General features: G+C 51.1%; 1 protein-coding gene across 9 annotated transcripts in view; it reads right to left on the bottom strand.

Annotated features, from left to right (window-relative positions):
- TRIO (trio Rho guanine nucleotide exchange factor) overlaps window positions 1-13554 on the bottom strand; it is a 307705-nt gene that overhangs the window by 59490 nt on the left and 234661 nt on the right. For 8 of the 9 annotated variants that reach the window (XM_036309518.1, XM_036309520.1, XM_036309519.1 and 5 more), the window contains one exon: window positions 12485-12728. In XM_036309518.1, coding sequence (XP_036165411.1) covers window positions 12485-12728 — 244 coding nt within the window. Of the gene's footprint in view, window positions 1-8954; window positions 10741-12484; window positions 12729-13554 lie in introns of those variants that run through there. The other variant, XM_036309525.1, reaches the window with a different exon arrangement.

The following is a 13554-nucleotide window of genomic DNA, read 5'->3' as shown; positions in this document are numbered from 1 at the left end:
ATGTGAGATGATAACCTCTCAAATGTGTTCTCTAAAAAAAATAGCAAAAGCAATCGTGTTAAAAAAATTAGAGCAATGTCTCCATAACTGGAGAGTCCCGATTCTGTTAAACTTCAGAGTGGGTGATGTGGGGCCCAGGCCACTCAGGGAGGGTCTGGAGAGAGAACACCTGACCTAGCCTAGTTCCCAAGTCTTTTGGGGAAGCGCTGGCTGACCAGGCAGCTGATTTTGATTAATTTTTAGTTGGGAGCTGGGTGGGGAGGATATGGGTTGTGGAGCAAAACACTTCTGCTCCAGGATGCAAATGGATTGAAAAAAAAATGTTTTTACTTTGGGGATTGGTTCTCCCATTCATTGGCTCACAACAGGCCCACTGTGACTGCATTCTGGGCTGCACTAGGGGAGCGGGGGAGGGGGGGGTGCGGCCTACAGGAAGGAGGGAGAAGAGCAGGTTTCCATGGGGGTGAAGGTAACTGAAATTATAATCCATTGTGGGAAGAGCTCAGGAGATTTATCTCAGTGCAGTGGCAGATGCAATGGCGTGAGCGCACTCCGCCTATACAAGCTTCCTCGGCACACCGGGAAGTGGCAGCGCCCGCCTGAGCAAGCCCCCAAGAGCCCCTACATAGTACCCTGATCTTTCCTACTACTGGTTGCCCTAAGGATGGTGTAAACTTCTGATTGGTCTGGAATGTTATATATGTTGCTGCACTTACACAATAAACTCAGATCTGCGTCTTTGAAACTGGTCTCCGGAGTCGGGCATGCTTCGTTAGGACTCCGTCGGCCTCACCCCTGCGGGACCCCCTGCCTCATTCCATCAGAAAGCTGAAAGTGGGTCCCTCTCAGAGCAAGGTTCTGCTGGAGGCTGAGGCCTCTCGGGGATGGACGCAGCTCTAGGAAAGCAAGGTCTTGCGTGCAGTGGGCTGGAGACCGGCCTCTGGAACCGGCTGCTCCACCAGTGATGGGGCCTGAGCCACTGGGCTTCTCCTGAGGCTGCAGCTTGCTCCCTGAACCCAGGTCCCTCAGTGTGCATGGGGAGCAGGGCTCAGTGGTTACGAAATCGAGCCCGGAGTCTGACTGCTCTTTTAAAACCCATCTCCATCACCTACTAGGCTTGGTCAGGTTCATTTCTGTGACCTCCACTTCTCATAAAACGGGAGTGATAACGGTATATACCGCATGGGAGTACCCTGAGGATTAAAATGTAGAGAAAAGCATCCCTGTGCCTGGCTCCCTGCAAGCCCTCCACACACCCTGTCTGTTATTACTATTAAGTTTCTAAGGCTCAACAGTCCCCTAGTTATGGGCTGACTGTGTCCCCCCAAAATCTGTATGTTGAAGTCCTAAGGCCCAACATGTCAGAATGTAGCTGTATAGGGTCTTTAAGAAGGTGATTAAGTTGAAATGAAGCTGTCGGGGTGGGTCCTAATCTAATAGGACCGGCTGTGTCCTTCAGAAACACCAGGGGTGTGCACATAGACAAAAGGCCACGTGAGGACACAGCAAGAAGGTGGCCGTCTGTAAGCCAAGGAGAGGGGCCTCAGAAGAAACCAACCCTACCAGCACCTTGATCTTGGACTTCCAGCCTCCAGATCTATGAGAAAACAAAATTTCTGCTGCTGAAGCCATGCAGGTATGGCAGCCCAAGCTGACAAACACACCCTTTCCCTCCTCCGGTAACAGTCTGTACCATAATCCAGGGCTGAAACGGTCTAATTATTTTTGAGACAGCAGGAACCTAATCCATCTCTAAGAACAGACCTTTAATAGTCTCCCTTCTAGTAATTGCAAAGTTCTGCTGACTCTGGGGAGGGGCGGGGGCGGGGAAGGATGGACTCGGACACCAAGGGCTGCACTGCAATTAACAATAACGTGGACCTCAGAGCTGCCTCGAGAGGCGGTCGCGGCAGTGAGCCTGTTTACTGTCCTCTCCAAGGTTTGAAAGGCCCTTCCAATAATAAGCACTCTGGGTCCCTGTCCTGTGCTTGGCTAGAAAAGATCTGGGAAAATGATGACCCCCTGGAACAGCAGCCTGTGGAATGACCAAGCTGTCCAGAGTACTCCTCCTGCTGCTGGTCAGACCACACCAGGCGCCCTGACACGCAGGCGCTGAAGTCTCAGAGGGGCAGCTGCTCTAATCCACACGGACAGGGGAGCCAGGACCCTTCTCCCACACAAAGCTGGCTGTGGGGTGAGAGTTCAAAGGTCAGCCTCCTTACTTAACCCTCCAAAGCCCTTCCCCCCTCTTTTGGCCCCTCCAAAATCTTTCCATAGTGTCAGTAAAGTAGGAAGTTAGATTGGGGAGGGTTTGAGAAAGAGTATTTTTTAAAATTCAGTGTGAAATGTTACCATAAGAAAACGAATCCTTCAGAAAGCATTCAGATTATATGGAGATGTACAGGCCCATTACAAAACCAGAGGCAGCACCGCCTCGCGAATGTGTTTCTCACGGAGATGCTGTGATGGGACCCACAACCAGCTCTGCACAGATGGAAGGCAAACACAGGGGCCCCCCTAGGAGCCACTGATATGTACACACTGAGCAAGTGACTGGTTCTCTGGAACCATCACACTCAGTGGCAAACTCCTCCTCAGCAGCCCTCTGATGGGATCTATAATGAAAGTGCAGACACTGGTGAAAATGATCTATATTCCCACCTCCTTGCACACTCTGCACAGTCCTGCAGGACAATGTCCCTCAGAATCTCACCCCAGTCACACAGAAACTCATGGTTCCATTTAGATCAGAGGTTCTCAACCTGTGGGTCACGACCCCTTTGGGGGTCGAACGACCCTTTCACAGGGGTCGCCTAAGACCATCGGAAAACACATATATAATTACATATTGTTTTCTTGATTAATCACTATGCTTTATTTATGTTCAATTTGTAACAATGAAAATACATCCTGCATATCAGATATTTACATGACGATTCATAACAGTAGCAACGAAAATAATTCTATGGTTGGGGGTCACCACAACATGAGGCACTGTATTAAAGGGCCGCGGCATTAGGAAGGTTGAGAACCACTGATTTAGATGAATAATTGTAAAGAGTAACCTTACTCAAAGGGGGCAGTTTTTTTCTAGGTGGGTAAAATGAAATTAGAGAATTCAAGGGGTTTGGAACAGCTCAAACATCATTAAAATATATAAATAAAAATGTCATTATTTAGTAAGTTTACTGTGGTTTTTCCTGCTATAGTTAATTTATGATTCAGGTGATTCTTCTTCAAAAGTTTGTTTTCCATAAATGCATGTATCCTTCATCCCATAACCCCACTTCTTGAATTCCATTTTATAGATACAGCTGAACACTGAACGCAAATGTGGTATCTGTGTCCAGTGACACACTGTGCGTTATTTACATGCAGTGAATAGCCTCTGCTATGTACACACGTGAAGGCCTGCCCATAAAAAGGAATGAAGCAGGTCTCTGTTCTGGTACGGAGACCTTTCTAAAAGGTGTGGCCAAGTGAAAAAAAGGCCAGGGCAAAATATACCGCCTTTTATGTAAGAAAACGAAGGGAGGAATGAGTACGTTTGTATTGGCCTAACAAAGTACTGAGGTAGAAGTCAGAAATGAAAAAAAAAAAAAAAAAGTTAACTATACATGGCAAACGGGATTGTGGAAATAAGTCCTCTCAGTTTATGCCTTTTCATGGCTTTATTTTTTGAACGATGTAAAACGTCTGTATAAAGTGTTGATATTTGGGTTTTCTTCACTGAAGTCATAGGAAGAAGTTTTGAACTCTGTATGTTTTTCTGGGAATAGGACCCATGGCTTTCATCACATCTGATCGGGGTACGTGATTCAAAACCCTCAGGGCCCCCTGCTTTGGCCTTAGCCAGAGTCTGGGCCGGTGTTCTCCCTTCTCGTCAGATTTTCTGCCTAGCTCTCAGGGTCTACAGTCAAATGGATCACAACACTAGTTCTTTATGGGAAAGTCTGCTCTGGGAACACAAAGTAATCACATCATGATCTTGTGCTTCTCTGAGAGGAGAAGGGACACAGAGGCAAGAGCTGAAAGGCACCTTGGTGTGTCTGGCTCACACATCTCAGGCGCTACTGCACCAGGTGTTAGAGCCACAGTCGCTACATCACGACGCATGGCCACATGGACTTGGATGGAACACACAATGGCTTCCCGCCATGTACGGCACTGATTCATTTTCAAAATACTTAACGAAAACCAGTACCCTGTGCTTCTAAACATCTTATGAAACTCATCATCTCTTTGTAATTGTTCACAGCTTTGTTTAGCGTCTAATTCCGCAGACGCTAAATTAGAGTGAATCTATTTAAAAAGAGAACCCCCAGTTTGTCTAGTAAGTTGCAAAGTCTGACAAACCCAAATGTCGGAAAGGAGGCAGTTAAAAAAGGAGAGTCCATGGAGAGGTCGGAAGGGGACACCCGTCCCATACCAGCACCAGCCCTGCTCAGCCATGAGCCACCCCGCGCAGGGACAGCTTCCCTGCGGATGTCTTCCCTGAGCGTAGATCTTCCTAAACACCTTGTCGTGGCCATTTCAAGCCAAGCGTGGGAAGGCAGTTTCCTCACTGTTTATGACTTTGCTATCTATATAATTTTGTGATCATCTAATATGGACACTGTCAATAACTGCTCATGCTTTTTTCCTGTTTTAATAAACACTTAAATGTAAAGTTGGAACAGAAAAATGCCTCCACCATGAAGCTTTCAGCAGAGTAATGGCCCACTTGTGCGGCCCCGTAATTACACGCTGCACAGAGAGCGTTCTGTAATCACAGGTCTGGGCGGATCACGTAGCCCTGGATACGCGGGGCTGGGGGGACACGGTCTTTGTTCTGGGTGTGACTCCGTGTCTCTCTGTGGCTTCCCACAGGGATTTGCATTAGCACCTGCTCAAGCACACTGAAAACTACTCTGTCCGCGCTACTTTAAAGGAAAGGCTCCAGGTCTTCCATTACATGCGAGCACACGCAGGTTTACCGAACTGTGTATGCTCAGGTGTGCCTGGCTGTGTTTTCTGATGAAGAGGAGGCAGTCTGGCATTAAGCAAATGTCCAAATACACTGGAACCACAACATAGTCAACGAAATCTTCTAACATCACTGAAGTCTTGTCAATGCCCTGCATTTTTTGAAAACTGCGTAGGTCACTTAAAAGTCACCAGCTATAAGAGGTCGGAGACTTGATTTACCTTTGGGGCAGAGTGGTTCATGGTCTGGGAAAGACGACATTTGCCCTGAACACACTTAAACTCAGTCATCCCAATGCACTTCAGGGAAAAACAGGAGGCCCTGGACCAGGGAACTCCGCTTTCAGTCTCATAGGCTTTGGGAGAAGGTAGAGTGTCTCAGTCGCCCAAGCTGCTGCTTTTCGGGGGGGGGGGGGGGGGGGGGGGGGGGACGACGGACGTGGAGGGTGGGAACAGAGCTGTGGAGGTGGGGATGTGGGGGGTGGGGACAGAGCTGTGGAGGTGGGGATGTGGGGGGTGGGGACAGAGCTGTGAGGTGGGGATGTGGGGGGTGGGGACAGAGCTGTGGAGGTGGGGATGTGGGGGGTGGGGACAGAGCTGTGGAGGTGGGGATGTGGGGGGTGGGGACAGAGCTGTGAGGTGGGGATGTGGGGGGTGGGGACAGAGCTGTGGAGGTGGGGATGTGGGGGGTGGGGACAGAGCTGTGAGGTGGGGATGTGGGGGGTGGGGACAGAGCTGTGGAGGTGGGGATGTGGGGGGTGGGGACAGAGCTGTGAGGTGGGGATGTGGGGGGTGGGGACAGAGCTGTGGAGGTGGGGATGTGGGGGGTGGGGACAGAGCTGTGGAGGTGGGGATGTGGGGGGTGGGGACAGAGCTGTGAGGTGGGGATGTGGGGGGTGGGGACAGAGCTGTGGAGGTGGGGATGTGGGGGGTGGGGAGAGAGCTGTGGAGGTGGGGATGTGGGGGGTGGGGACAGAGCTGTGGAGGTGGGGATGTGGGGACAGAGCTGTGGAGGTGGGGATGTGGGGGGTGGGGACAGAGCTGTGAGGTGGGGATGTGGGGGTGGGGACAGAGCTGTGGAGGTGGGGATGTGGGGTGGGGATGAGGAGCACAGGATGGGGAGAGGAGAAGCTGGCCCTCTGGCACTGGGCTGCTGCTGTCCCAGGCACTGGGAAGGTGGAGTGGACAGGAGCAAGGAGTCTTAGCAACTGCATGTACTCTGGGGGGAACAGCTTTGACAGACCCTCTGAGCTGGGGGCCAGCTGGACCCTGAGGACAGGAACAGGCTGGGAACCCAGCGGAAGGCCCAGGCCTGGGGCTCCTGGGAGAGGACACAGTGCCCTCTGCATCCTTCCCTCCCGCCACCTGAGAACCTCTGGTACAGTCCTGTCACCTGGCCTCATCTGTATGATGTGGAGACCGAGCCCGCGAGCTGAGGGAGAGACCTGGACAACTCCAGGCCCAGGGAGCGGCAGTGCCGGGCGGCCACCAGCACACAGGGCCTCGGTGGTCAGACAGAGAGGCTGAGGAAAGGGCGGGCGGAAACAGGGGCTCACAGGGAACCATGTCCTCACACTCTCATAGGGGTTGTGCCAGTGGCTACCCCGAGAACAGACATGGAGCCTATGACCTCCATGCATGGGGTCTGGGCTCTTTCATTCATTTTACAAAACGGTAAGTAATGGAGCCAGGGTATTTATCTATATAAATGGTGTATCTTTAAAGTGCATCAGAACAGAACTTGGCAACGTGGATTACAGTGCACTGGACTCATCTGCCCCCAGCACCCGGCTGAGATAGTACTCCAGCTGAGGAACCCCCGCCCCCCGCCCCCTCTGGGCCCCCTTCATTCTCTCGGTTTCTCTCTCAGGGCTGGTGCGTGAGGCGCTCTGCCCCCTCATCGATCCTGTTTAAACCTGAGGCAATGGTGGCACTGGAGAAGAGAGTACGTTTGTATTTCATCTCTCGCATTTACAAGCCTGCACTGTATCTGCACCCATCACTCCTTTGGTGTCCCCGGAGCTCATCTCCCTGGGACTGTCCTCCTCCGGTTACACTGGTGTTAGCGGTGAAACAGTCATTATCTGCACCAAGATTTATTCTGTTCCCCTCACCACCATGGACCCACTGGACAACCGTATTGTGTTTCCTTTACGATTGTTCATTTATTTAGTACAAATGGACGGAGAAGGCCCGGTAGGGTGAGGGACCAAGAAAAAACCCTGTTATCTGAGCAAGGGGTGAGAGAGGGTGTGCACACACATTGTTCATGTGCATGGGTGGACCTGTGCACACACGTGAGATCCAGGCCTTGTAAGACATGCCAGAAAACAAGAATTTTATTTCATAACAACAACTTACTGAAGGAACTTAATCAGGAGCTCGTATAATTGGATTTGTGTTGTAGTCTCAGCAAGAGAGGGTGAGAAGTGAGACTGGGAAACCTGGTGGGCAAGAGGTAATGGTGGCGTCACACAGTCACACGGCGTGAGCCCGAAAGAAGGCCACCTGCAGACTAATGATGGGTCCCTGTCTGAGCCTTCAAAACGGCGAATGCAGTCTACAATCTGGTAGCAGATTTATTTTGTATATTGTAAAAACAAATAAAAAATAGCGAAAGCAGTCAAAGGACTGCCTCTATGCGTGTGCCCTGCAATCATTGACACAGGCAACCCCACTGTCACGGAGCATCTCCCCTCCCAGTCACCAGCCACTCTGGGCACAGCTGCCCATCCAGTGCCCCCTGCGCTGCTCTAGGTGAGCCTGTTGGGTTAGCATCTGAACCCTGAAGTGAAACTTTCAAACACTATCACACATGGTAGTTTTGGTTGTGAAGAAAGAGAAAAGCTGAACTACTCAGTCTCGAATAGCATAAAAGAGGCGATGTTCGAAATTGGCTTCGTCGGAACTACAAACACTTCGGAAGTTCCTGTTTACCTTCTGTGACCAAGACTAAATAAATAGAGGAAAGTGACAAGTTACACAAGCTGAGACACTAGAGAAGGAAAATCCCTCGGATTTAATAAGAGATTAAAGATAATGATGTGGTACCCATTCCCGGAGTCAGTCCATGCCTCGCACACAGGGGCTGCAGAGATCAGAGCGTCTCAGCCGGATGCGGGTCAGACTCCCCGGGACAGACACAAACTCTCCCGTCTTGGCCCCGACCCCAGAGGCTCTGATGTAACGGTAGGTGGTATAAACCACAAACACAAATAAGACTGGACGAGCACAAGGATTTGCTGAATCCTTATTCCATTTTAATGGGCTCGGTCTCCGTGTAGTTTGTGACTAAGATGCTGTGAGGGAGAGTGGCAGCAGGAGCAAGACAAAAGCGAAAAGCCCAGCCCGCCTGTCTACGGAGACCGTCCCTCCGGCAATCTTCCGAGGCTGGCCTTTTCCACAAGTGGAAAGTGTTTTTTCCCTATAATGTTCACACTGGAGTCTAGTTTCAGACACGAAAATAACTTCTTAAAAAACAAATCGTACAATTATATTTCTTGTTCATGTCAAAGAAGTTATATTTGTGTCCTCTCCCCACATCACCCAGGAATAGACAGCAGATAAGAGAAAAGTAGCGCTCGTAAATTCCACACGTTTACTGTCCACAGATGTCCGAGTCTAGCCACGCTGCACAAACACACCAGAACCTAGGCACACTCCCTGTGAGTACAGGGCGCTTCTTGGCTGATTGGAGTATTATATTCACAGTCACATTACAATTCTTAAACTATCTATCCACAATCAAAGAAATAGACATTTGACCTTAACAGCCATGTTTTTTATATTTGAAATTTATGGAAATATAAGTTGTTTGGACCAGGGTGTTGTAAGAAAATACTGAGGCAATGAGGCTGAGAAAATCCTGGAACTGGAGACAGTGTATGTGCTCCTTCTTCCGGCCTGGAAGGTCAGAGCAGAAAGAACCAAACACATTTAAGAAATTATCTTTAGAGATTATCAGCGGGTGACTAGAAACAAGTACATAATGACAGTTCCCTAATGTACAGGAGTCTTATTTATTTATTTAGAGAATAGTTTATTGATTTTTAGAGAGGAAGGGAGAAGAGAGAAACATCAAAGTAAGAGCATAACATCGATCGGCTGCCTCCTGCACTCTCCCTACGGGGGATCGAGTCTGCAACCCGGGCGTGTTCCTGTCACTCCAGGAATACAACCAGCAACCTTTAGGTGCACAGGACGCTGCCCAACCAACTGAGCCACCCCAGCCAGGGCTGTACATGAGTTTCGAAGTGTGTGAAAGGCAAGCCCACTTGCTTGTCGGACACAGGAGACCTATAGGGTGATGAACGTCAAGTCCTGTGAGAGAAGGGGCACATTTAACTCCTTACAGCAGTATCGTCATGCCCAGCGTGGCTCCCCCAATGAATAGGGGCTCAAAACGAGACGCTGGGTAAGCAGCCCCATGTGAGTGACAGGCACCAACAGCCCAGCACACACACATCTAGGAAGTCATTCTGGCCTGCACCCCTTCCCACACGAGAGCAGGAAGAAAGGCTGTGGGCTGAGCAGAAGCAAATTCAGATCCCCTGTGTCCCAGTGGCAATGGCCTCTGCTCCCAGAACCCCTGTGGCTTCCTTTGGACTTTATTCCTAGATCCTCGTCCCTTGCTGTCCAGACTATCTGACGAAGGCCTCAACTCCTGGACGGGCACCTGGTCACTGCCTTCCAGGACTGACCATGGGCGGCAGGATCTGGCAGGGCTTGTCAGAGAGCCCCATGGAGGCCTTCTCTCCCCAAGCCTAGTGCCTACGTCCCAGCACTGGAGGGGAAGGCCGGAGAGTCGTGCTTCCTGGCATTATGGGGAAATAATGGGGGAAAGAAGGAGAGAACTGGTAAGGAATGATCCCCACCTACTGACTGGCTGTCCTTCCCAACAGGTTGTACTCCATGAAGGAACACCTTCCTGGGAAGACAGAGGTTTGTGGGTTCGTGAGGGTCAAGGAGGAACTTTCCAAGACGGGCCCAGAATATCAGAGGAAAGGGCTCCGGGAACTGGCACCTGAACTCAAAACAAGCAAAACACCCCACCTCCGTAAGGAGTTTGCCGGACAAAGCCCAGTGAGAGAAATACAGGTCTTTCCTCCCGCTGGCCTGCAGCTGGGAGCCCCAGGAAGTGAAGGGCGCACCGGGGAAGGCCCCGTGAGAGCCATCTTCCCGAGCCCGTGCTCTGCAGCACGCGCAGTGCTCCGGGCTCCTCTGCAGGACTGATCGGCTTCGAAAGAAAAGCTGGGCTTTATTTCCAACTCAGGTCCCAGGGTCTGAATGTGTTATGCAACCTGGGAGACATCTGGCAGTGGGCTAGTGGGCTGCCCAGCCCAGATCTGTACTTGACCTCCTGTCCTTCTCTAGACTCATGGACAGCTTCGCCGGAAAAGAAAGCAGACACCTTGGCTTTCGGTCAGACTCTGAACGCTCCGTCTTTTCCACTGGGTCCCTGAAGAAATAAAGACTGAATTCTTCTCGTTTCTTCCGGAGGTGACAGGAAGGTCCTCCGCAGGCCCGAGGGTCCGGAACAGGACTGGGCCTGTCACTCCAGAGGCAGCTGGTCAGCAGCTCCATGTTGCTCAAGGCCATGACCGACCTCCATGGCCAGAGGATGGACCAGGGCGGGTCATGATGTGTGAGAAGAGGACACAGATGACACACGGAGGAAGCACCGGGAATGCTCCAACATTAGCAGAGCGGAAACTGTAGGGCGGACTGCAATGATCTCCTCTTAGGAAGGGAAGACAAACTGCGTTGCCTCCAAATCTAGAAAAATCGGCCATTTGCCAATATTGCAGGAAAGTGAAGATGGTGGCATAATATGGGTCAAAGCAAACAAACTCCACCCATTCTGCACTATTTTAGAAGCTACAGACCGACGTTTCTTAAAAAGGGCTTGAAGTCTCAAATTAGCTTTTCACTAAGATGAAAGGTTAAACCAGCACGGTCCAACAGAAATACAGTGCAAGTTCCTACATAGTTTTAATTTTTCTAGTAGCCGTAACGTAAATGAAAAAAGAAACAGGTGGAATTAATTTGAATACCACATTCTGTTTAACCCGCTCTATGAAATACATTATCATTTCAACACGTAATGGATATAAAATAGTTACACATTCTTTTCTCAGACTGCGTTTGGAACCCGGTGTGTATTTTTCACCTGCGGATCACCTCAATCCAGAGCAGCTCTACTGCCACACTGGCCAGCACAATGGAAGGACCACCTGCAGACTAATGATGGGTCTCTGTCTGACCCTTAAAAACAGCAAATGCAGTCAAGGGACTGCCTCCATGCGTGTGCCCTGCCGAAAGCAGGTGATGCTACTGCCGGGGTCACCTACACAGACAAGCCCACTGTTACTGAGGATCTCCCCTTCCGATCACCACCAACTCTCCTGCCTGGACGCGCAGGAGAAGCAGACCCCCCTCCCTGGAAGCCCGTTTCTGATCCATCGAGACCCCCGTGGAAAAGCAGTCCTGCTAGCTACCTGCTAGTTACTACAGGAGCCCCCGCAGGTGCACCTGACACTAATACAAAGTAACACTGAACGTCAACTCTAATTGAAAAATAAATAAAGGAGCCACTGAATAATGTGAAATGCTATTTTGTCCAAATGCTCTGTTATTTTGGTTTTAAAGTGCTCCTTTTGCCCTGCCAGCGTGGCTCAGTGGTTGAGCGTTGGTCGACCTGTGAACCAAGAGGTCATGGTTCGATTTCCTGGGTTGCTGGCTTGAACCCCAGTGTGGGGCGTGCAGGAGGCAGCCGATCAATGATTTTTCCTCATCATTGATGTTTCTATCTCTCTCCCTACCTCTCTGAAATAAATAAAAATATATTTAAAAAAATAAAAAATGAAAGTGCCCCTTTCCAAAGCTGCGTCCTCGCTCGTCACTGTCGCAGCTGCAGAGCTCTCACAGCAAGCTCTGCCCCACTCGCTAGCCTCTCTCGGGGCCAGCTCCACACCCGCTCTGTGCAGGGAGCTGTGTGTGTGTGTGTGTGGGGGGGGGGGCGAGGGGGTGGGGGGGGGGCGCGGTCGGGGCTATCTTGAGACACTTTGCAAAGCTATAAAGACGGCACGGTTAACCTCTCAGGGCCTGCATGCTTGACTTTCTGGGATTTCACACGAACAAAATAAAGAGCCCAGAGCGTGAAATCCTGAAAACCTGATAAGGAGACGCTGTTTCACATCGCCTGCCTGAGAACAGTGCCTTCTCTGTGCTCCCCATTTATAGGTGACACTGGCCTCAAAGGAACGCCCCGCCTCCTTCCCTAAACTGGTATCTTATTACACAGCCGTGGGAAAGGAGGCGATCGTTCATTACTTCTGAATAACAGGTGCAATCGTCATTTCCACTGCAGCTGCTGATGGAGTGAAACGGCCCAGAGACCCAACTATAATGGCCTGAAGCACGACACAGGGAGTCCTACCTACTACTCGGCTGCACAGAAGTGGGGACAGAAGCGCCGGTGTCACGCCCATGGGCACCGCCATCCGGCCGCGGGTCCTACCTTTGTGGTTGAAGATGCCCTCCATCTCCATGCTGCTCCGTGAGTGCGCGATGCACAGCGAGCCGCAGGGCACCAGGCCTTCCGCCGCGGGGGACCGGTCGGTGGTCCGCACCAGGCACCAGTCGGGCTTGTCGTGGGGCCGCTCCAGCACCTCCACGGTCTGGCCGCGGCGGATGGTCAGCTCGGTGCTGTTGCAGGCGGTGAAGTCGTGGATCACCACCGTCAGCTCGCAGCCGCCGGAGAGCTGGGGAGGAGAGGGGACCGGTCAGCGTGCCGGGACATTGACTCTGCACAGGCTGTGAACCCGCGGGAACTCGACTCCCCCCACCCCTGGGTCAGTAACAGCAGGAACCGCCCGAGGGGCAGCGCTCCTGCTTCACGGTCCCTAATCCTCCCTCAGACCCACATGACGGTCATTCACTGTGTCTTGTTCTCACGTATGATCATGGTTTTCTGAGTGTTTCCCTGTAAGAATCTGACCTGATGTTTCATGTGCATCCAAACCTTGTGTCTGAGACATTATTATTCTCAGTAAGTGCTATACAGTGGGGCCTTGACTTACGAGTGTCCCGACTAATGAGTTTTTCGAGATACGAGCCGTCTCTCGGCCGATTTTTTGCTTTGAGTTGCGAGCTAAAATTCGGGTTACGAGCCAGCTTCAGATACCCCACCGCTAGCTGGCGCAGCAAACGTCACAGTGAACGTCACAACATCAGCCCAGCATCACATGTCTCACTCGTTCACTTTATGATTTGACATATGAGTAATTTGAGTTACGAGCTCCGTCACGGAACGAATTAAACTCGTAAGTCAAGGCCCCACTATATACTGATTTTTAGCTTTGGGCAAACTAATCAACATTGTGTCTGAAGGTCACTGGGGGGATTATTGTGACATGTGGTGGTAAAATGGGAAGTTTGTTCCTAATTTGTACATGAGTGTCTGGGTGCTCCGGGTCCTGTCAGCCTACGGGCTCCCCTACACGTGGTGGCAGGGTGACCGGAAGGGGATGTGGGGGTCAAGATCCCAAACCCAGGGAAGGGCAGGGCAGCCTTTCTCTCTTCAAAACC

Source organism: Myotis myotis, unplaced genomic scaffold (assembly GCF_014108235.1).
Source record: "Myotis myotis isolate mMyoMyo1 unplaced genomic scaffold, mMyoMyo1.p scaffold_m19_p_5, whole genome shotgun sequence".
In the NCBI taxonomy this organism is placed as follows: Eukaryota; Metazoa; Chordata; class Mammalia; order Chiroptera; family Vespertilionidae; genus Myotis; species Myotis myotis.
The sequence above is the reverse complement of the archived record's forward strand: the minus strand, read 5'-3'. Positions and strand labels throughout refer to the sequence as shown.